The 23576-nt window shown below is 42.8% G+C and overlaps 1 protein-coding gene across 1 annotated transcript; it reads right to left on the bottom strand.

The window, feature by feature from the left end:
• Positions 1-1051: 1051 nt before the first annotated feature.
• LOC138800428 (mesothelin-like) lies at positions 1052-21603 on the bottom strand. The gene is made up of 21 exons (XM_069982094.1): positions 21554-21603; positions 21192-21310; positions 17231-17355; positions 15622-15754; positions 15262-15477; positions 14995-15162; positions 14473-14610; positions 14312-14361; positions 11318-11438; positions 11145-11230; positions 10097-10220; positions 9802-9986; positions 9327-9417; positions 9125-9245; positions 7828-8012; positions 6941-7096; positions 5673-5806; positions 5049-5185; positions 4641-4735; positions 3782-3971; positions 1052-2053 (listed from the first exon to the last, which is right to left on the bottom strand). Exons 5-21 carry the CDS (start codon positions 15343-15345, stop codon positions 1956-1958), a joined length of 2163 nt encoding a protein of 720 aa, XP_069838195.1. The 5' UTR covers positions 15346-15477; positions 15622-15754; positions 17231-17355; positions 21192-21310; positions 21554-21603; the 3' UTR covers positions 1052-1955.
• Positions 21604-23576: the final 1973 nt, after the last annotated feature.

Here is a 23576-nt window from a genome sequence, read left to right on the forward strand (position 1 = left end):
GCACAGTGCACACTACTTATGAGCTTACGGCCGGATCGTATACGCCGCCGTGAAAAATGAACAAGACCATTGTTTGAGGACGGAAATGTTGAAACTCACGGCCGTGGATTTCCGGTCCCGTACGAAGTACTTATTTCAGCCAAATTGAACTTGATTTTTCGATCCAAAAAGTTCTGTGTGGTTTACGGGGCTGGGCGAAGATTTCCAAGTAAATGACCTGCCTCAGATCGCTTTGAAACAAGCTAGGGAAGCATAACTGTACTAACCGCACATGTACGGCGGCGTATGAAATGCGGCCGGACCCATACGCAGTGTGAACATAGACTAAAACAGTAACGCTCCATATTCCATGAGCACCATGTTTCGGGCCGCAGCCCCTTAGACGTGGTACGGCCAAGTTGGTAGTACGAAACAAGTTGGTCATGGGCTATGTAGTGTTCGTGTTTTAAACAATAAAGGACGGTTTGCATTGGAACTCCTGCTCTGGTGCTGGACATTCCCTTTCTTTATTCTAGGTTGGTGGGAAAAAAATTATTAGACCTAGCTGGTGAGATTCAGGGGAAGTGGTTAAGGAGACAATACATTTAACTCTAATACTGTGGACTTGATACAGAAATGCTTCTGCTTTGCTTAGTATGCTACCTTCCCCAAATCCCCATTGCATTCAAAGGGAAACATGGTGACATAGGTTAAAATTCTGCTGCAAGTTTTAGTCAGGAAATAATTCCACCCTGTATAAATGAGATTTAACAAATCCTGTCTACTTTGCTGGTGCTGTAATCTGGATTCACCAAATCCTCCTAGCGGGCATTTACTATAATTACTTTCATGTTTGGAGAATCCAGCTTTTCCTCCAATATTCATCTTCCATTTGGTGGCAGCTTCTGGGTCTCGCCCTTTCACTTAGAATTTGGCATTTGGATCAGCACCTTCTTCCGTGAACTCTAGTTCAATGATCGCATCAATAAACACCAGTTTAGATGAAAATATGCTTTTATTAATTTAAGAATATATTAGAGACAATATATATATATATTCCAATTGCATTGATTTCAGGAGGTTTTTATGTTGCAGCATATATAAGGATAACACATGATAAATACACATAGACACATTATTGCAGCTCAAGCATATCCCTGAGAATGGGGGAGAGGTACTGTTTGTAGAGTGTAAACTAGCTGGGTACTGTGGTGGTAACTGGTTGGGGAGGATGGACAAGCTTCTTTAAGATGCAAATATAGGACATGGGGGCAGATGGCCCAGGACTCTCACTGTTTTATCTTATAAGATTGGAAGGTGGGAAGACAAAACTGCCCAGGGTCTCCTGTCTTGGGTTCAGGGGGCTTTGTAAAGCCTACATGTGTATGATCATTTAGGAGCAATGGTCTGTGTGGAGGAGTGGGGACTTATAAGCTAATACTGACTGATCATTGTACTAATAAGCCCCTTTGGCCTAGATCTAGTCTATTATAGTAGATAAAGTTGAGAGTCAATAACATGGGCTGCTAGCGCTGTGAGTTGACGTTATCTCCAGTGGTCTCCACACCTTCTATCATTTAGACCCTGGTCTATTATGGAATGGTCACCTTTCTGTAGCGGTTCAAGATCCAATGGGGAATCAGTCATGTTTGATCGGGACAATTTTGGCAGTGCTTCTAGTAAACTGGTTATTCAGTCTTATTGCTTCTGATCTTTAGGGATGTTGAGTGATGCAAGTAGTCCATACCCAGCATTGGTGACCTCATAGACTTTAGTTGTCTCGGTCACAATAGGGAACTGTAATTCATGGACTGTGTCAATAGAGTGTGCAAACATTAACATATCAGGGGGAAATTAAACACAGCGTTTGCTTGAGCAAGTAAGAATACTGCTAATCCAACATACCCCACTTACCCCATACCCCACCTAAGCAAGTCTACCAGAGGTGGGTGTAAAACATGGGGCATGTAGGCTGGTTACAGAATGGGACTATTTATGTAATATATTACTGCAAATGTGCAAGCGTAAAAGAGGTAGACGAAGGTGTGAGATGACGCTCCAGACGTCTCTATGACTGCAAAAGAAAAGAATATATTAGGTTAGTGAACGATTTTCTTCTCCAATCAAAAATGCATGTATTACACTAGTGGGAACATAGCATAAGAGTGATTGACAGAAATGCAATGGTCAGAGACAATGGTTTTCACCTGATATGTTTTTTATTTTAACTTAAAGAGGTCCACGGGGGAAATCTCAAACTCTACAAATCCAGCAAAGAGAACAAGTAGACAAGCTGCACTCACCGGGCAGTTTCTCTTCATACTTTATTGTAGCAACAAAATAGAGGGTCAAGCCAGGTTCAGGTGCGGCTAAACCTAGCTGGACCCGCTGTTTTGTTGCTACAATAAAGTATGAAGAGAAACTGCCCGGTGAGTGCAGCTTGTCTACTTGTTCTCTTTGCTGGATCGGTATCTCACTAACTTCCCATCATTCCTCTGACTAATTATAGAGCGCTCCCACATGAACTGAAGTTGCTGGTGGTGCTGGGTATATGATAGTCTGTGTGGCTTTGAAATCTCAAATTCCCCTCCCCACCCCCAGCTTCGCTGGTGTTCCCACTGTGTGACCTATCAGCCCTGGCTTTGCTCCCGTTCTACCTAACATCCTGTTCCCTGCTGTCTAGGGCTCCAGGGCTCCAACCTGGACAACTTCTTTAAAAGGAAACTACCAGCAGGTTAGACAAATCTAACCTGCTGAAAGCTCCCTATTGAGGATGAAGCTAAGTTTCTTCCCTACATCCTTGGTGCCATTTCCATGCTGGCGCATGGATCCAGAGCACCGATGCACCCCTGGCCTGCCCGTTCTAATGAATATCAGTGCAGTGGGGTGGTCCGGATCGGTCCTCTGCGGCTAGTAACATCGTCCCTAGTGCTCTAAACAGCCTTACTAGATGCTGGATTTATCTACAAACAGCATGGAAACTACCCTGAGGATAAAGGTAAGAGACAGACCTTCCTCCTCGGCGCCCCGTGCACAATAGGGAGATATCAGCAGGTTGAATTCGTCTAACCTGCTGATAGCTTCGCCTTAGAGCCTTGCTGACCGCTGCAGTGGTACAATTATTTTCTGGTTCCTTCAATTCATGGATCTCTAGTATGGAGTGGAGAGCCAGGGATCACAACATGTCATCTGCTTTTTTTCCACACAGTGACCAATAAAATGTTGAAGACAGATTGTATCCGCCTGTACCATTACTTTGCCCGGCCATCATTACTATGCATTGATCAACCATCAGTGACCAGAATGCACCCAAAATACTATCAACCAAAAGGTAATTGTGTCCCTTTGTTTTCACATGCTTTAGTATTCAGAAATTGTGTAACATACATATTGCTGCCTCCCTGATCCTAATGCTGTAGGGTAGGTACACTTTTGCAAGTAATGTTGTAATTTTTGCCCCAGTTCATCGGCTGTAAACATAGGGGGAGATTTATGAAGCTTGCGTCCTGGGCGAATTTGCGCCTTCTCCCTGGCATAAAGGCTGCTGTATCGCCCTCTCGGCCAGTCCCAGAGCCGAGTACGCTGGAAGAGTGCGGTACTTGTCTCCTTCCATCAGCTCCCTAGGAATGAATAGAGCTGCAGGACCCAATACAGATATCAGCAGGGGGTACAGAGGTCGCACCCACTGCAATCTCCTACTTTTACGCTATCCTGTGGATAGGGGAAAAGCACATTTTTCTTGGAGTACCCCTTTAATATAGGGAGCCACTTAATACGATAATTTCTAAACTAAGTAATTTACCTGGACTTATGTCGATGAAACCATCCGGCATTGTTTCCTGTATGCCACCTGTTGCATTAAGTCCCAGTTTGTTTATCTCGGTTTGTGGATTTACTGACACCCAGGCTTGGAGTGCACTACTGTTGATTATCGAGTTAATGTCGAAAGAATTAATTCCAAGGAGATCCTTAATATTTCCCGCTGTTAATTTCTGTCAGTGACAAGGAAGTAGCATAAAAAATTAAGCATTAAACTTTTTTTGTATCATAACAAAACAACACTATGGGCTTCTGGTACTATTGAAATAGCCTTCGCTTTGAGCAGCGCCACTCTTGTACATAGGTTGTTTTGCTTTGTAAAATTTACTTATAGGGCACTGTGCTGCACTACTGGTAACAGCTTTAGGGACACTGTTTCTTGATATAAAGCAGATAAAAAATTTTTCTCATGCAACTTCTTTAAAGTGAACCAATCAGCATGATTGTGCTGATATGGTTCCCAGTATCATAGTATAGAACTCTTGCGGAGCTCGCAGCAGGTTCCATCTGCGGCTGCAGCTGTAGCTTTAGTAAGGAGAAAAATTACTTTTATTCTGCTGCACAGGACGGGGAAAGGGACGGCAACCAGTCATCTGGGCGGTGAGCTACCTGTGAATAGTCACCGCTCTTTCCCTTTCGACACTCCGTGCGGGGATGATTGACAGGCAGAGAGGCCCCCATTTTTGTGCAAGTTGGGGCATATACTTCAAAACCATATGTGGCTTCATTGTGAAAAGCACATGATATTTGTAGATCTGGGCCACTATCAGACACTTTCAGTAAATCTGGGTCTTTATTTAGGTGTTCTTCATTCTGTACAATTACACCTTTTAGGCATTTACCTTAACTTCATTCGGATTCAGTTCTGTAAATGTGTTGAGGTCCATTTCTGGCAAACCTTTGGCAAATAAGATGAGATCTGAAGATTTGGAACCCCCTGCAGGAGAAATAGTAAAAATATTTTTTTTTAGATGATATAATAGTTCCGCACTTCCACGTGTCAGTAACCCCTATCCAACAGAGATCGCTGCAAGATGCGGAGGGAAATGTGCTACCGCGTGCATCTCCTGATCATCAAAACTGTGGACATATTCCTGCTACATGTCAGATATATATATATATATATATATATATATATATATATATATATATATTTATGACAGTTTATTAGTAATATTTAAATAGTAATATTAGAAAAACATGTGATAACTGGATAAAGACTTGTGAGCTTCCACAACACCACAGTTTACCTATCACTGTCTTCATAATCTGGAAATAAGAATTGGAAGAGTTGTCGGAGGATGAATAAGCTGCTGCCATCTTGCTGTACAGAAGGTCCTTCTGATTTTGAGTGCAAGTGGATGTATCTAGGGGTTGACTAGAAATTCTGAAATCAAAAAAGGTGATTTTATTTGCAACAAATTTTAAAGTTTCCATTTGATAATATGTAGTTTTACCAAAATCACTATCCATCATAGGACTTGGTGGTCATATACTGACAAATGCTGATATATGGAAGCCAACAGTGATGAATAGTCACTTATGTGATGATAGATTGATATTGCTGAGGACTAGGGCACCCACAGAAAATTAGAATGGACTCCCTTCCTTCTGTTGTTTGCCGTTTAGTGCCCAAACACTAATATCCTCCCCAGAAAAGCTAAATACAGTAAACAAGGTGCAATATTACTGCAGTTCTTCAATGACCCTCATCAAATGAGCCAATTTCTAACTCAAAGAGGTCCAGTATCTTTTCTATGGTCCTCCAATCTCTGAGGCTCCATAATATTCGTATTTTCTGCATTTGTATTGTGTACACAGGAGGAAGTTACATCCCTTTCATCAAGTAAGTTAATAGAAAAGCAGATACTTACCTAAGCACACTGGCAGGAATTATTTGGATTAAGGTTTCATTTAGGCCACAGATATAAGGAGCCACAACAGTGAGCGTTGTTCCGTCTAAAGTCGCATTTGGAGAATTTAGATATTGTTTCACCAAGGCATTAATCTGTACGGACCATAGCCGCAGAATAAGAAAACAACACACTGAAGGTTAGTTTATAGCTCACAGCTACAGTATATACATACCATTTTAATCTGGAAATTTCCTTCATAGACGAATAATGGTAATGGAAGATAATAGTAAGCAACAATGACGTAGCGTGGGGGTCAAGGGGGTGGTTGTCCTGGATGCAGACATCACAGGGGCTTACATTTTGACAGATTTTGTGTCCATAGGAGTGTTAACTACACTGACATGTTTTTTTATTTTGATACAATTTCCACAAAATTGATCTGCACAAGACTTTGTACAGATCAAGGCAAAAGTCATCAGAATCTAGAAACTCAAGGACCTGTGATGATGTCATAAAAGATACTTGAGCTTTACCTAGAGTACAAGGGAGCCCATCTGCCCAAGCTAGAAGCATATTGTAAAGGGTAGCTATCAATCTGTCTTAAATTACAGTACACTTGCAATGCATTCAAGAGGGGGATGAGGAAGGGTTGCATGGAGAGAAGTCTGGGAGGGGTGGGGCTGAGCAGCAGTCTGAAAAAGAGGGGTCAAACTATAGTCTGTATGAGAAATGGGGGCATCATGAGCAGGAGTCTAAAGCGCCTATTACACAGGGCGATTGGAGGGACCTGTCAGGTCAGCACTCGCTTGCTCCTTGTTCCCTGCTCGACAGCAGCAGATGGTTGCTATCGTTGTCTTTTGTCTTTCAACGATCAGGAGACATCGTGCATGTTGGCTGATCATTGCCTTTTATTACACAAAGTGATTATCGGTCGTAATGGCCGATAATCAGCCAGATACAGCTTATAATTGCTTAGTGTAATAGGGCCTTAATTTTTTTTTCCTTCGGAGTACCCCTTTTAATGGCCAGCAACATTTTTATATTTTCTATGGGTTTTGAGCACAAATTAATGCCATGTTTCAGGCACTGGAAACCCACACTGCACCAATAATGAGTAATTCATGTAATTGATGACTTGACAATGCCCAAAACAATGATTGGCTGATTTGTATATACTATAATTTTGTTTGTCAAGTGTATCAGTCTATAATGAACTAATATTAAAGTAGGAAAGCAGTGACATCCCTAGCATTTGGTGCCTCTTCATTCCTGCTGATGATGCTTACCTTCATATTATTAGTTTCCCAGGATGCACCATGTAGCACAACTGATAAAGTGTCCACTGATGTGATGCTCCATCGACTGATTTCTTCTGTGCTATACATCATGGCAATATTCCCTATCTGGAGGAGGTACTGCTCTGGCACAGTAGTAGGGAAGATCTGTGGGGAAAAAAAACAATGACTGCATGAATGGATCTCTTAGTTCGGCCTCTAGGGGTGTGATAGAATAAAAGAGTTAAAGAATTAGTCCGGCCACAACTCCTTTTTTTCAGAATGTCTGGGGAAGGGGTGTGTGAAAAAAACAACAACATCCACTTACCCCCCTCGCTTCTTCACTGCCGCCTGTATTCCGCCACTCTGGTCCCTGATGTGCGGCTGCTTCCTAATATTTAGACGTAACTTGAGACTGGAGGTGGTAGGCCCATCCAGCCATCCAGCGGCTATAGTGGTGTCCTGCTACTGCTGCTGAATGGCTGAGCAGGCCTGCCACGTCATGTCTTAAGTCCTGTCTCAGTACCAGAAAACGGCCGCACATCAGAGACTGGATCAGTGTAATGCAGCCGGCAGCCGGGAGATAAGTTGATGTTATTTTTCTCACCCACCCCTTTCCGGGGCAAGGGTTACTGGCCAGAGTACCCCTTTAAAACATAAAATTCTGGGTTTGTATCACCATTAGGAAGAGCCTGAGGTTTACTGAAGACTGATTCTTCCAATAGGAGCTTCCAACCTGTCCTTAGGGTATAAGCTTACAGTAATGGTGATTGCAGGCAGCCACAATTTTAGCCAAAGTAGATGGATTGGATAGAGCTGTATATAAAGCTAAAGGTCTTCATGTATGGACATGATTAAAATGCTTTCTAATGCATTAGGTATATCTTTAAACATCTTACCGTATCCAGTTTATTTTTGAGCACAGTGAGTTGGTCATTATCAAAGGCTAGGCTTCCAAGGATTTCCAGGTTATCTTTTAAGGTTGTATTACTGAGATATTGGTCCAGCTCTGCAGCAGTGTAGCTGATAACCAGATAGTCCTTCTGTTTGTTAATCATATCTGTGGTAATCACGTTACCATCAGCTGTACAGAGAAATAATACAATATGAGAGTCTTTACCAACATAGTCATGTGTAGAACACCAAACACTTTATTGTACTGTTGATATTTGTGCCTGGAGAATGGTTTCCCATATAAATGTTAGGATTATATCTCAAAAAATTTAGATGTTAAATGTTAAAAGTTTTGATCAGTTGGGGTCTGGATGTTTAGACTAATTATAGATTGCTGGAATGAGTGAGTAGAAGTTCTTTCTTTCCCCATCTCTCTCCTCCCTGTAGGAGATCATCTATGGCACTTGTCTCCTGCAGCAAACGCAGAGATGGTGAAAAAAGTTAAAGAGGACCTGTCACCCCAGTTGCCGGGGCAGAGCGCACCCAACCCCCGGTGGAGCCCTGGATACTTACCCCTTCCTGGAAGTCCTGCTCCTGGACCCGGTCCCGGTGTGGAGAAATCACTAAGCTGTGCACACATGTTGTGCAAATCACTAGAGAAAAGTCTGACGTCCATAGAAAATGAGCAGGTTAGGGGGTTGGGCAAGCTCGGCCCTGGCAGCCGGGGTGACAGGTTCCCTTTAAGCACTTCTTTCTGCTTCTTTCAGTCATTGTCGGGGGTCTGAACACCCAGACACCAACCAATCAAAACTTTTGATGTCTCTATAACATAAATTTTTCTCGAAATGATAGTAGTGCTTTAAAGTGATTCTGGCACATTATATTAGGTACCTTTCTTCTATTTGTCCTATTACTATTGAAATAGTGGGTGCATTTGTGCTTGATTACTGGACCACAAAAGATGCCACATAATAGACTAAGGTAGGTTTGCAGGCTTTTTTTCTCTGATTGCTTTTTGATTTGTAAGGTCTCCTTAGTAGCCCTCCCTCCAGGTTTAGAGGGAGAAATTCTGAGCTTGGGAAGATAAAGTTTTGATTCAATATTTTCTTGTGAAAGTTATTAACGCCTTCCACATACTTTTAAGGCCTGCTTGCCCTATCCAGACAGAATGTTTGACAGATTTTTTTCTTATGTTTGTATACGGGGTAATTTACCAGTCAAGTTAGCAAAAACAGTGGAGGGCTTCAAAACCGGCCTAGACAAGTTCTTAGACCATATATTAATTGCTCCTCTAAAACTTACGTGCTGCTCGAGCGGTGAGTCTTGAGGACACCTTGAGTTGCTTTATCACAGAAATAAAGACCAGCTTATATTGAACCTTGATTTGTGTCAGGAATCCTGAGAAGTAATTCACCCTTACAGTCTGCAATATAAAAACAGTGTTCAGTATGCTATAGAGATAGATGTGTCATAGGCATGGTAGGGTATTTGACACAAGTATTACCTTGGGAATCCTTTGAAGGGTGCTGGTGTCAATAGTGCTGGTAAGGTTTCCAATTTGTCCCATAGTTGAGATTGTCCAGGTTGAAGGATCTCTGAAGAAAAGAAACTTAAACTGTAAAATAGCTTTAGAGTTTCCAGTCTTTAAGTGCATTAATTTAGGACCATAAAGTGGTTTATACCTTATGGTTCCCATGCACAGCTATGAGGCCAGTCTTAAAGGGGTATTCCAGCACCTAATAAAATCCTATATTAACAGGTTACAGCGATTGGCTATTGCCGATGGTGCCATAGAGAATAAATGGGGTGCCACTGGAATGCCGCTTTAATGATAAACTATGATATATTAGATGTGCTTTGCTATGGACATCTCTAAGACCTAAGTTAAAGATCCATGGCAATCATTCTTCCCATTGCACCAATGGAGTGGAATAGAGTCTGTCCAATGAATACATAGATTAGATTTTTCGCATACATACCCATATGTAGCCTTCAGCTTCTGCAAAATGGCAGACTTTTGGGAATCAGTAAATGGGGCACAAGATTTAAGTGCCTGTATTATGTAGGATTCTGAATTGGTAATTTCTTGAGCTGTCAGGTCACAGGCAAGGCTGCCCAGCTTCTGTAGAGTACCATTGGTAATCTTGCTCGTACCATAGATGTTCTGTAGTAGACAGAGGAACCAGCATTAATCTTGTGGTGCTAAATTGTATGCTGCTTTTTATGTAAACAATCCCACATTAAAAGCTCCCATTATAACATTGAAAGCCTTACCAGACAGGTTCTTGCACTTTTTAGTAAATTTACTCTTTTTGCAGATCCCCGGTCCAACAGGTTAATATTGGCTTCTCCTACACGTGTGAAATAATCTACACATTCTGATGGACTGGTATAAGGTCTAAAAAGGGACAAACATTTGGTTAAATAAGGGTAGTATTTTATATGTTTTAGTAAAATGTATTAAATATAAATGTAAGCCATTAATATTGTATGCTGAAGTATTTGTGCATACACCTTTGGTTCCCTAAGCTTTACCAATATCTCTTTATATACAACCCAATTTATTGCCATGTTTCGTATTCTTCTAATACAGTGATGTTTTCAAGTTCAATAGGTGATAAATAGAGATGAGTGAACCTCGAGCATGCTTCAGTTCATCCGAACCTGATCGTTCGGCATTTGATTAGCGGTGGCTGCTGGACTTGGATAAAGCCCTAAGGCTATGTGGAAAACATGGATATAGTCATTGGCTGTATCCATGTTTTCCAGACAACCTTAAAGCTTTATCCAAGTTCAGCAGCCACCGCTAATCAAATGCCGAACGCTCAGATTCGGATGAACTCAAGCATGCTCCAGGTTCACTCATCTTTAGTGATAAGGTCCTATTAGACCAATCGATTTTCCATTTTCTCCAAATAACGATAAACAGCGCTTTTGTAAACAGCCTGATATCTTTCACCATAATACATGGATGATGATAGTTGTTAGTTATGATGATACATGATAGTTACGATCGCAATTGTGATAATAACTACAATCGTTTGTATACTCTAGTATACAATCGTAATAACCAATAAACGATGTGTACACCAAAAGATTTGTGAGCGATTAACAATCATTTTATGGTCAGCTGAAAAGATGCCATCGACAACATACAGATGAATTTTCGTTAGTCACTTGATCGTGGCCTGCATACACACAGAAAGATTATTGCTTGAATTCAAACAGTATAAAGTTTTTTTGCACGATAATCTTTCCGTGTAAGAGGGCCCTTAGCCTACAATGAACAGCTACTATGATACTACTATTATAAAGAATTTACCCTAAATACAGAAGAACTTCACTGGAATAGCTTGCAAAGTCTTTTGGCAGTCCATTTGTTGTCAGTCTCATGGCCAAACAGCTCAGCTACAAGAAAACCACAAATATGGAGTTAACACGATGCCATCTTTACTGCATTGGGAACACTACGTTTCAGTGTCCAGAATCCCTTACCTGGCTGCTATCTAAGTTCACTGATTTGCCAGTCATGGATTTAATAAGACTGACAAACTGGGTGTTGTTTAGATTATTGGCAGCTCCACATGTAAAGCCTTGCAAGATGTTAGAAGATAACCTAGGAAAGAAATAAAGTAGTGAAGTGACTTTGTGTTGTTATCCTGATCATCATAGGTCAAGAGGACCTGAACTTCTTTGCCCCTTTTTGTTATTTGTAGTATGGTAGGGCACCATAATCCTAAAGGTGCCCATACACCTTAGGTTAACATTAATGAAAGTATATGATTTCAACCAAAGTGATTGGTCATCAGGGAAAGTTTATCAACTAATAATTATTTTAGTCAACCAATGACAGACTGTTGTTGTCTGAAAGTTCTGAAAAGAGGACATTGATGGTGTATTGGCAGTTTAAAGGAGACCCCCCGTTACAGCCCCCCATACTCACCTGATCCCGCCGGGTCCCGCTTCCTGATCCGGTCGGGTCACGGAGATATGAGCGCCCGAAGCCCGGCGCGCGCTCACAGAAGAGTCCGACGCTCATAGAGAATGAATGGGGGGTCCGATGCTCCGTCATTCTCTATGGGCACCGGACTCTCCTGTGAGCGCGGGTGTCGGGCTTCGGGCGCTCATATCTCCGTGACCCGACCAGATCAGGAAGCGGGACCCGGCGGGATCAGGTGAGTATAGGGGGCTGTAACGGGGGGTCGGGAGCCTGTCACCCCGGCACGGGGGGTGACAGGTCCTCTTTAAACAACTTTAAAGGCCAATAAAACGTGTATGTCTGTATCTATGAAAGCATCGTTTATCAAATTTTGTTTGTTTGTGTAACCAGTGAACTACCTTTATCTAATATGTATGGCCACCCTAAGAGCCCTATTCCACTGGAGAATTATCTTTCGCATAATCGTTAATGATAAACGATCTCAAACGACCGCTTTTGTGAACGACCTGAAGTCGTTCACCCATTTACACGGAGCGATGATCGTTACTTATGTTCATTCTGGCGGTCGTCTTGTCGTCGCTATTGCATTCGTCGCTACTGTGAACGACATCTTATACCATGTGAACGATTTGCGAACGAGCAACGATAAAAATGGGTCCAGAACTTGTTAAGCGATCAACGATTTCTCATTTGTCGTTTAATCGTTAACTGCTATTCAACCGAACGATTATCGCTTTGTTCCGAATGATTTAACAATTATCCGAACGAAAATCGTCCTGTGGAATAGGGCCCTAAGGCTTGGTGTTTTTGGCTCCATACTGTTTTTTTTTTTTTGCTGTAAATAGTGACCAAAATACTATGTGTGACCCCAGCCTAAAGGTCACAGGTCATGGACCTGTTGACTACCGAACCTTCATACCTTTTGTGTGCTAAAGTTGCCTAACTTATAGAGTGGCAGCACAGTTTCCATCCATGGTGAGGGGGTACAAACCAATATGACTTAGCCCTCTCCAACTTTAATTTAACTGTCTCCCCCTTAAAGAGACTCTGTCAGTAGGTTTCTGCTGTCCTATCTCAGGGTAGCATAAACTAGTGACAGAGAAGCTGAACAGAATGATGTATAACTTACATTGTTCTGTGCAGCTGATCCAGAGATATCCTCCTGAATAACATGGACAATAAGTAGTCCTCTCCATTATGTGCATGAGCCCAGTAGTCCTGGATATTCATGAGACGCAGAAAACTCCACCCACCAGCTGCTGATTGGCAGTTATCTATCCCTGCTGTGTATAGGCAGCAACTGTCAGTCAGCAGCTGGAGGGCGGGGGAGGAGTGTGGCAAGAATCCTATTCTCCTGCATAGAATAATGTAAGTAATACACCGATCTGTTCAGTATTTTTGTCCCTACTTTTTGCTGCCCTCATTTAAGGTGGAATAAACCTAGTGACAGATTCCCTTTAAGTCTTCTGGCTTCAAATGTTGAAAAACTACAACATATGGGGTCAACAGTTGACATTAAGGCTGCGTTCACACTACGTATATTTCAGTCAGTATTGCAACCAAAACCAGGAGTGGATTAAAAACACAGAAAGGATCTGTTCACACAATGTTGAAATTGAGTGGATGGCCGCCATATAACGGTAAATAACGGCCATTATTTCAATATAACAGCCGTTGTTCTAAAATAACAGCAAATATTTGCCATTAAATGACGGCCATCCACTCAATTTCAACAGATCCTTTCTGTGTTTTTAAACCACTCCTGGTTTTGGTTGCAATACTGACTGAAATATACTGACTGAAATATACATATACTGACTGAAATATACGTAGTGTGAACGCAAGCCCAAGAGTAGAAAAGTAGAAACTCTGGTGTTTTTTTATTTTATTGGGTTGTTCATGTCACTCATATATACAGTATATCCAGTTATTGTCCCAGGAAAGTTCAGTATGATCAAAATGAAAGTTATTATTTGTGGGTTTTATTGCAGCTATTATATCTACCAACCCGACATAAGGAATGATGACATCCCTATGTAAAAAAAAAAGTTCTCAAATTTTTTTTTTTTATTGAAAATATTATCTAGGTTTCATTACAATCATTCTTAAAGCTTTGCTATTACTTCTTGACTTATCGAAAGTTTTAATTGGTCAGGGTCTTGGTGTTCAGATTCTCACTGATTGTTACAACAAGCTGGGAAATGCATGTGGCTAAGGCTGGGTTTACTCTACGTTTTTTGCAAAGAACGGATGAAAAAAACGGATTGCAAAAACGTAGTGTGAACCCAACCTAAGCACTTCTCTCCTTGGCTTGCTGCTCTACAGGCCTTGTTACAGAAGTAAAGTTCCATAAATTTTTTATAGCAATAACACTGAGAGAGCAACAAGCCATAGAGCAAAGCGATCAGCTGTGTGCTTCTCTCAGCTCTTTCTAGTGATCTGTGGGGGCTTGACCAGGGTCAGAGAAGTTAGAAATGATATGTTATTTAAGAGAGTTACCTTCATTGATTTAAGAGAGTTACCTACATTGATTTAAGAGAGTTACTTACATTGAATAGTTCGTAATTTGGACAAGCACAATCCGGAAAAATACTTGAGCCTTAATAAAAAAAGAAAAAAATTATTTTTACTGTAAGTTTTTTTAAAGTAAAAAAAAAAAATTCAATAAAAAAGCAGTTGACGTCAGTTATACAGTAGGTAAATGATGTACCTGGCTGGTTGTCCATTTCATTTGGTTTATTTCACTGACATTAAGGGTGGATGTCAGTAGTTTGGATGCAGGGATCTCACTGGCTAGATTCGGTGGTACAGACTGGAAGATACTCTTATTTGAACTGGCCTGAATAACCTGCAGAAGACATTGAGATGATATATATTCTGTAAAGAATATTAAAAAAATGTACCTCGAGATGTAAAAATCCATTTATGGGCCACACCACACCAGCTTCTAGTTTGTCATGACTTTCCTATCCCTTGTAGGAGATAGAGAAAGGTGGCATTGCTTTTGAAGGAGAAGACCTTTGGGTAATCTTATAGTACCCATAAAGAAGCAGAAAGAACCTGAAAAGGGAAAGTCTTCTCAACAATTCATAAGGGCAACCACTGAGCTGCACCAAGGAAACGACAACTGGATTGGCCATGATGCTGTTCATACAAAGTCACTATCACACACCTACACCTTATCCTGACATAGCAACTTGCAATTATCACCAGGACAAATGAAAACACTTACTTCCTGGACAAATTTTTGTCTCAGTGCAGCAGGGGCTTGCTCCATAAAGGTGCTAAATGTTGAGTTAGAAGCCAAGGCTAGGATGTCTGTGGGAGTCAAGCTGGTTATTTTAGAAGATGGTACTCCAATGGCTAGGCTGCCAAGAGTCTGCAAAGTCTGAACATTGATCTACAAGTATAAAACATAGATCACTTGTTAATCCAGACATATTTCACATAGGTTTCCTTTACCCATTGTAATATCTAAAAGCATAGATGGCCATCTTACCTGATAATTATTTTCGATAACTTTGGTAACTATAGCAGATGCCTGGGTGACACTCCATCCACTAATAGTAGACAGGGTGTTCATGCTTTCCAGTAAGGTGCTGGCATTTGTGTTGTCCACTATTGTGGATGTGGACAGTCCAACAGCTCCAGAGCCAATGGAAGTAAGAAGCTGTGGTGTGATCTCTGGTGCAGAAGCCAGGAGACTAGACAATGCCTGCAAAGGATACATTATATATGACGAGAAAGTAAAAGTCACCAAGACCTACAGAAACCTATAGGTGGACACCAATAACCCTTCATAGTAGTGTGTGAGTTATTGTGAGATGATAAATAAGATCAGTGTGACTGAGGCACTTACGTCTGCATTCGTCACGGTATTGGTGCTATAGTTGCATGGCTTCAGAAGATTCAGTATATATGTGGCTTTGTCACCAGAGATGTCTCCAAGGTTTAGATTAGCAATTGCATAGCAAAGAATATTTGGAGGAATTCTGCAAAAAATTAAATCATTTATATATATATATATTTTTTTTTACTTAAAGTTTTTTTGGGGAGTTGTGAGCATAGAACATATTACATTTTTTCTCTGTTCTGATGACTGATGGAAGTGACATGTACACAAAAAGGCCACCACCACACAGTCTTTTTTCAACCGTTTAACAGCTCTTCTTTTTTATGAGCATCATTTTGACCCCAAACAATGGCTGTTATTTCAAAACAGCATCTGTTATTCCACCAATAAAGGTCGTTATATGGGCTTTAAATGCCGTCTATCCAAAAAAGCCACTGTCAAATGGCCAAATAAAGATATTGGGGGAAATTTATCAAGGGTTTTGCGCCTAATTTTTGGTGAATAATTGGATTTATTAACCATTTTTGGTTTAAGTTCTAGTTATGAACCAGTATTCAACAGGTGAATATTTTTTAGATGCAACTTTTTTTTTAATCTGCCTGTTTTGAGTATTCACCCAAAACCTCCCATAATTCAGGATTAGCGCTCAATTTATCATTTGCGACTTTTTTAAACAGTCGCACAAACAGGTGCAGGCTTATGCCGGGTCAGTACCAGGTGAACATGATATAGCAATTTTCACAACTTTTTTTTGCGACTTTTTACTTAGGTACATTCACTATGGCAGTGCTACATTTTAATGAATGTCATAAGCTTTTGGAACAAAATACACACCAATCCCCATTAGAATAGTTGCACACATTAGACTCCTTAATAAATGTCCCCCACTGTGTGTTCATGGCCAAAAGCTGCTTAAAAACATAAGCATGTTAAAGCAGACAGCTAGACTACTGGAGTAATGTATTAAAGAATGTCACATGTAGATAGGAATAGGAACATAGCTATGCAGAATCTTCAAAATCACTGACTATTGTTGCTACTTCCAGTCACTTTATGGCTATGTTCTAACAACGTTTTTTTAGGTCCGTTTAAAAAGACATCCGTTATTTTGAGTCTAATATAACGGACGTTATTTAGCTGTCTGGCCTCCCCTGGTGTTTGCACATTATTCTAGTTTAGGATTACTAATTGGCCTTTGGGTGTGGCTGAATTGAAAAGTCCATTGAGTTTAATAGTAAAAACGGAGAAAGAACGGTGCAAAACGAAAAAAAGTGTGTGAACTACTAATAAAAAACGTCCGCTGTTTGCAACAAAACGTCCGAAAATAATGATCATGTTCATAATTTCGACGTCCGTGGCAAAAACTGAAGTTTTTTAATACACTGTGTGCATTGGACGTCCGTCTTCCCATTGACTTCAGTGCATTGCCATTGCAGTCAGTTAAATCGCGGGAAAAATGGACGTTTTTTTAAATATGAAAATCGTCCACCTTTGCAATATTTTTGACGTTGTGTGAACATAGCCTATAGCACATTGAGCATATTATTTTTTACAAGTTGCAGTTTAACATTATCTTCAAGGAAAGGAAAACAAAAGTCAAAGAAAATATGCATACTTTTCTAATGGAAATTCTGGATTCTCTGTGGCCAATAACAGCCCATAGTACTCCTTTAGGTCTTCCTTAAGTGTTAATGTTCCAACAAAATTTAATGTATCATTCTCCACTGAAAACTGCTGTAGCTGTTAAAGACAAAATAAAAGGACTAGTCAATGCACCTTCAGTAATATGTCATTTACAGGATGTAATAACTTGTGATATGTCTTCCATCTTAACCCTTTGAGGACCAGGCCCAAAATGACCCAGTGGACCGCGCAAATTTTTATTTTTGTGTTTTCGTTTTTTCCTCCTCCCCTTCTAAGAGCTCTGGCACTTTCATTTTTCTATCTACAGGGCCATGTGAGGGCTTGTTTTTTTACAGGAGTAGTTGTACTTTGTAATGGCGTCTTTCATTCTACTATAACATGTATGATGGAACCCCAAAATTATTATTTATGAAGATATAAATTGGTGAAATCAATATGGTAACTTTTGGGGGGCTCCTGTGTCTACGTAATGCACTATACGGTAAAAGCGACATAATACCATTATTCTATAGGTCAGCCCGAACACAACCACATGCAGGTTTACACATATTTTCTATTGTTATGTGTTTACTTTTTCACCTACGGGTGTCATTTTTTCCACCATGATCTCTAGTTTTTGTTACTACCATATTTGTGAAGATCACTTTTTATTATTTTTTTATTTATTATATACTGTATATATAATGTAAAAAAAATCGGTAATCCTGGCACTTTTTTCCCTCTTTTTGTTTACGCTGTTCGCTGTTAGTGATGACGATTGTTATATTTTTATAGATCTGACAATTACGCACGCTACGGTATATTATATGTTTATTTATTTATTGTTATATGTTTTATCTATATAATGGGAAAGGGGGTGATTTAAACTTTTATTGGAGGAGGGGCTTTAGGGTATTTATTATGGAAATTTTTACTCTTTTTTTTTTTTTTTTTTACACATCTTAAGTCCCCCTGGGGGACTTTTACATACAATTATTTGATTATACACACTGATCATTGCTATGCCATTTGCAGTGAAATCCGCTGCAGATCCTGTAGTGTGAAGCCTAATGGGTCCTAACGGATCCGCTGCGTGTATGAGACCTGGCCCCTTAACTCTCCCGCCGCCGGCCCCTCCAGCGGTCTGTTAAAACAATCGGGACTTCTGCAGTCAAACTGTGGGGGTCCCGGTCAGTGGCGGATTAAATGTACCCTGGGCCCCGGGCTGTCCACCCAACCTGCCCCCCCCCCCCAGTTAATCCGCCCTCATTAAAATCCACTACTGCCCCCCCCCAAAGCTGTCCCCAATAAACACTGCCTGCCTCCCCTCCCTGCTGTCCCCAATAAACATAATGTTTGGTCCCTTGCTGCACAGAGGATGTCAGGAGAGGAGGGTGCTGATCTTATAGGGGAGGTCACAGCAGCACAGAGGATGTCAGGAGAGGAGGGCGCTGATCTTATAGGGGAGGTTGCAGGGTCACAGCAGCACAGAGGATGTCAGGAAAGGAGGGGGTGGATCTTATAGGGGAGGTCACAGAGTCCCAGCAGCACAGAGGATGTCAGGAGAGGAGGGTGCTGATCTTATAGGGGAGGTCACAGCAGCACAGAGGATGTCAGGAGAGGAGGGTGCTAATCCTATAGGAGATGGTCCCCCTCTTCCCCCCTTATAGATGGTCCCCCTCTTCCCCAACCTTATAGATGGTCACCCTCTCCCCCCCCCCTTATAGATGGTCCATCTCTTCCCTCTCCCCCCCTTATAGATGGTCCCCCTCTTCCCTCCTCTATAGATGGTCCCCCTCTTCCCCCCTTATAGATGGTCCCCCTCTTCCCTCCTCTATAGATGGTCCCCCTCTTCCCTCCTCTATAGATGGTCCCCCTCTTCCCCCCTTATAGATGGTCCCCCTCTTCCCCCTTATAGCTGGTCCCCCTCCCCCCCCTTTATAGCTGGTCCCCTTCCCCTTATAGCTGGTCCCCCTTCCCCCCCTTATAGATGGTCCCCCCTTTCCCCCTCTTATAGCTGGGTCCCCCTTTCCCCCCTTATAGCTGGTCCCTCTTCACCCCCCCTTATAGCTGGTCCTCCTTCACACACACCCTTATAGATGGTCCCCCTTTCCCCCTTATAGCTGGTCCCCTTCACCCCCCCTTATAGCTGGTCCCCCCTTTCCCCCCCTTATAGCTGGTCCCCCTTTCCCCCTCTTATAGCTGGTCCCCCTCCCCCCCCCCTTATAGATGGTCACCCTCCCCCCCATAGCTGGTCCCCCTTCCCCCCCTTATAGCTGGTCCCCCTTTCCCCCTCTTATAGCTGGTCCCCCTTCCCCCCCCATAGCTGGTCCCCCTCCCCCCCTTATAGCTGGTCCCCCTCCCCTCCCCCTTATAGCTGGTCCCCCTCCCCCCCGCTTATAGATGGTCCCCCTTTTCCCCCCTTTATAGCTGGTCCCCCTTTCCCCCCTTATAGCTGGTCCCCCTTCACACACACCCTTATAGATGGTCCCTCTTTCCCCCCCTTATAGCTGGTCCCCCTTTCCCCCTCTTATAGCTGGTCCCCCTCCCCCCCCTTTATAGTTGGTCCCCTCTTCCCCCCCATAGCTGGTCCCCCTTTCCCTCCCTTATAGCTGGTCCCCCTTTCCCCCTCTTATAGCTGGTCCCCCTTCCCCCCCCCTTATAGATGGTCCCCCCCCATAGCTGGTCCCCCTTTCCCCCTCTTATAGCTGGACCCCCTGCCCCCCCTTATAGATGGTCCCCCTTTCCCCCTCTTATAGCTGGTCCCCTCCCCCCCCCTTATAGCTAGTCCCCCTCCCCCCCCTTATAGATGGTCCCCCTCTCTCCCCCCCTTTCCCCCCCCCCCCCCGTGCAGATAACACACAAAAACAAACAAACAACACAACTCACCTGCCGTCCGTTCCCCCGCCGAGCCTCTCTCCTTCTGCAGCCTCCGGCTGATGCGCAACTGCTGGGGGTCTCCCGTCCTATCCCCAGCAGCGCGTGCATCACAGAGCCCCCCGTGCGCCGGAAGTCACAGCCACAGGCGCACGGAGAGCTCTCTGATGCGCGCGCTGCCGGGGATAGGATGGGAGACCCCCGGCAGCCGTGCATAAGCCGTGGCGGATTATAATATGGGCGGCGTGGCGTGGGCCCCCCCGGAGCCTCGGGCCCCGGGCGGCCGCCCAAACCGTCCATATTATAATCCGCCACTGGTCCCGGTAGGTAAGTGACAGGGGACTGCCCCTGTCACTTACACGTAATCGCTTCAGCCTGTCATTAATGGTGAGGGCTGGGCTGCTCACTGCAGCCGGCCCCCACCTTCTATGAAGCGCACTCCGCTCTGGAGCATGCTTCATAGCTCAGGATGTATTGGTACACCCAGGGTCGTCTGGGGACAGTGACCCATGGCGTACTGGTACATCCTGGGTCGTCTAGGGGTTAAAGAGTATCTGCCATGAAAATTAACTTCACATCAGACATGTCAAATGTTATTGCTCACAGTGGGGGAGAAAGTGCAGCTGCAGTGCCATCCTATCTCTGGGCATGAGACCCACTGTGATCAATAACTTTCGACGTGCCTGGAGACAAAAAAAAAAATGTTCATGACAGGTACTCTTTAAAAGAGTTCTGATTACAATGAATAGCGGCCCAGAAAACCCTGTCAGTTCACACAATGGAGCGTGCGACTCCGGACGCTTGCTCTATAGTGTGCAGTGGAGAGTTCTGATGCGGGTGCGCATGATCGGCCATTCTGAGACCGGCCGTTCCATGACCCGGCTGGATCACGGAACGGCCGCTATCATACAGCATGTGAACATAGCCACTGGTATTCAAATGGCAAATGATCGGACTCAAGCATGTTTGAGCTGCACTCATTTCTACTAATGTACATTGGTTGAGGCATTGGTAGATCCCAATGACGTTATCCTCCAATGAAGATCTAATTTCTATAGGCATCCATCCATAGTTACCAATGTTTCATTGATGCAGAAGGAACGGAGGTCGTCAGCACTGCAGAAGGTCAGATAATTTTGCAAGTTGTCAACTATCCAGGAAATGTCACCATCTTTATAGCATCTTGGAGAAGGATCTGAGAAAAAAATTGTATAAATTAGTTTTGCCAAAATGGCAGTTATTACATCATTATATCCCAGGCATTATGGGAACTGTAAGTTTGCAACAACTGGAGGAATACATTGAGTGTATGGCCGCCATATAACAGTAAATAACTGCCATTATTTCAATATAACAGCCGTTGTTTTAAAGGGAACCTGTCACCCCCCGTGCCGGGGTGACAGGCTCCCGATGCCCCGTTAGAGCCCCCTATACTTACCTAATCCCGCCGGGTCCCGCTTCTGGAGGTGGTCGGGTGATGAAGATCTCAACCGCTGCAGCCCGGCGCGCACGCTGAGAGATGAGTCCGACGCTCATAGAGAATGATGGAGCGCTGGACTCATCTTAGGAGCGCGCGCGCCGGTCTGCAGCGGCTGAGATCTTCATCACCCAACCATCTCCAGAAGCGGGACCCGGCGGGATTAGGTAAGTGTAGGGGGCTCTAACGGGGGGTCCGGAGCCTGTCACCCCGACACATGGGGTTACAGGTTCCCTTTAAAATAACAGCAAATATTTGCCATTAAATGGCGGCCATCCACTCAATTTCAACATTGTGTGGACAGATCCTTTCTGTGTTTTTAATCCACTCCTGGTTTTGGTTGCAATATGAGGAACACAATACTGACTGAAATATACGTAGTGTGAACCCAGCCTTAAGCTGTGCACGCTGCACCAAATGCAGTCAACCTGCCAAGTTAAACTTGGTATGCAATGTGCCAAAAATATGCACTATAAAAGAAAGGGCACCATATCAAAAATACCTTGGAGAGGTATTTTTTTGTTGATGAGCCTTGCTTTCAGAATAATGGGCCAGGAGAAAAGTGGAGTAAATTGTAGTGCAATGTGTACAGAATATTCCATGCACCACCAACAGAACCAAGCAAAACAGTATAGGACAGAGTTTCATTTATTCCCTGCCATATGTTTATTGAGGATTTGTCCTGAAAATACTCTTTGAAGTGTGATAAGAAGATTTAATCTGTATTTTCAGTATATATACACACCAGTTTCGAGGTACTCCTTGAAGACATTGTAGATATCTTGACGAGTACTGGCACTGTAATCTTCATAATGTATGGATAGAGTTTTCACTCTGATGTTAACATAAAAGAGACAATCACCAAAATGCAACCTGTAGATCATGCGAGAAACTGCTTCTAATTTCAATAAGCACCTATTCACTACTGCAGGATTTAGATTAGACTCTCCCCGCTAAATAAAGCGGTGGGGTGGCACACGCTTCATTTATTCATAAGAAGCCACCAGAGAGAGCTGTGTATAGCTATCCATAGAGAATGAATGCAGTGGCTGGAACCATGGCCGTATCATTACTCCACTCAGAAGGGAGATTCAGCTCCCTGTGCCTCACAATTGTGGGGGGTCCCAAAGTCCATATTTTTTCGCGCCCCTATGATCAGACACCTAACTTTTATTGTGTGAATTGCTGATATATCTCATAAGCTTAATAAACTTATAAAACCATAAGCTTAAATATTCAAAACTTAACCCTATACTGCTTTATCCTAGGGCTACATGGTGACTTTTGACATGACACAGGCCCGTGGCCAAAAACCATGCATGGTAGCTAGTAAAAGTAAATGTGGACATATTGCAACCTGTAAGTTGCCGCAACCCAGCAGCCATCATAAATCCATTCAAAACAGAGGTCTGGTTGTGGTCATTTGTGTGCAGTCCCATGACTCCATTCACGTTTATAAGCTGCAGTGTAGCCCTACCCTAAAGGCGCCTCACATTTCATATGCCACAGCTGTTTCCAAGACATACTCCTTTGTGGGGTGTGAAAATTGTGATAACCCTGTCTGTGTCAGATAGTTATTAGGTTAAAGGTCATTTTATATCAGTATTGGTCTATATGGTATACTGTGAGAAAGTTTCTATGCCTAGATTAGTATATACTTACAGGTTGTGGTAGAAGAGACACTTTGCGTTGAATACTTCGCTGATGTTCAGCTGCTCCAGTGTTATCAGCTTGATAGTATTGCTGAATCGAACATTAAACCATTTATCCAGTTCATAGTCATTTAAGGGGCCAGAATTTGATACAAAGGTTGGCCACACGGTTCTGAAGATAGTTGCAGTGATATCCACCTACACAAGAGAAAGCCTACTATAAGAATCCCTCTGGTATTGATGAATATTGGTCACAATCGGACACCCTTCTGGGGTAGCATCATATCATATTACATCCTCAACCTTTCACAAAAGGGTCAAACTCTCATTGC

The sequence above is a fragment of the Dendropsophus ebraccatus genome, chromosome 9 (genome assembly GCF_027789765.1).
Source record: "Dendropsophus ebraccatus isolate aDenEbr1 chromosome 9, aDenEbr1.pat, whole genome shotgun sequence".
NCBI classification, from domain to species: domain Eukaryota; kingdom Metazoa; phylum Chordata; class Amphibia; order Anura; family Hylidae; genus Dendropsophus; species Dendropsophus ebraccatus.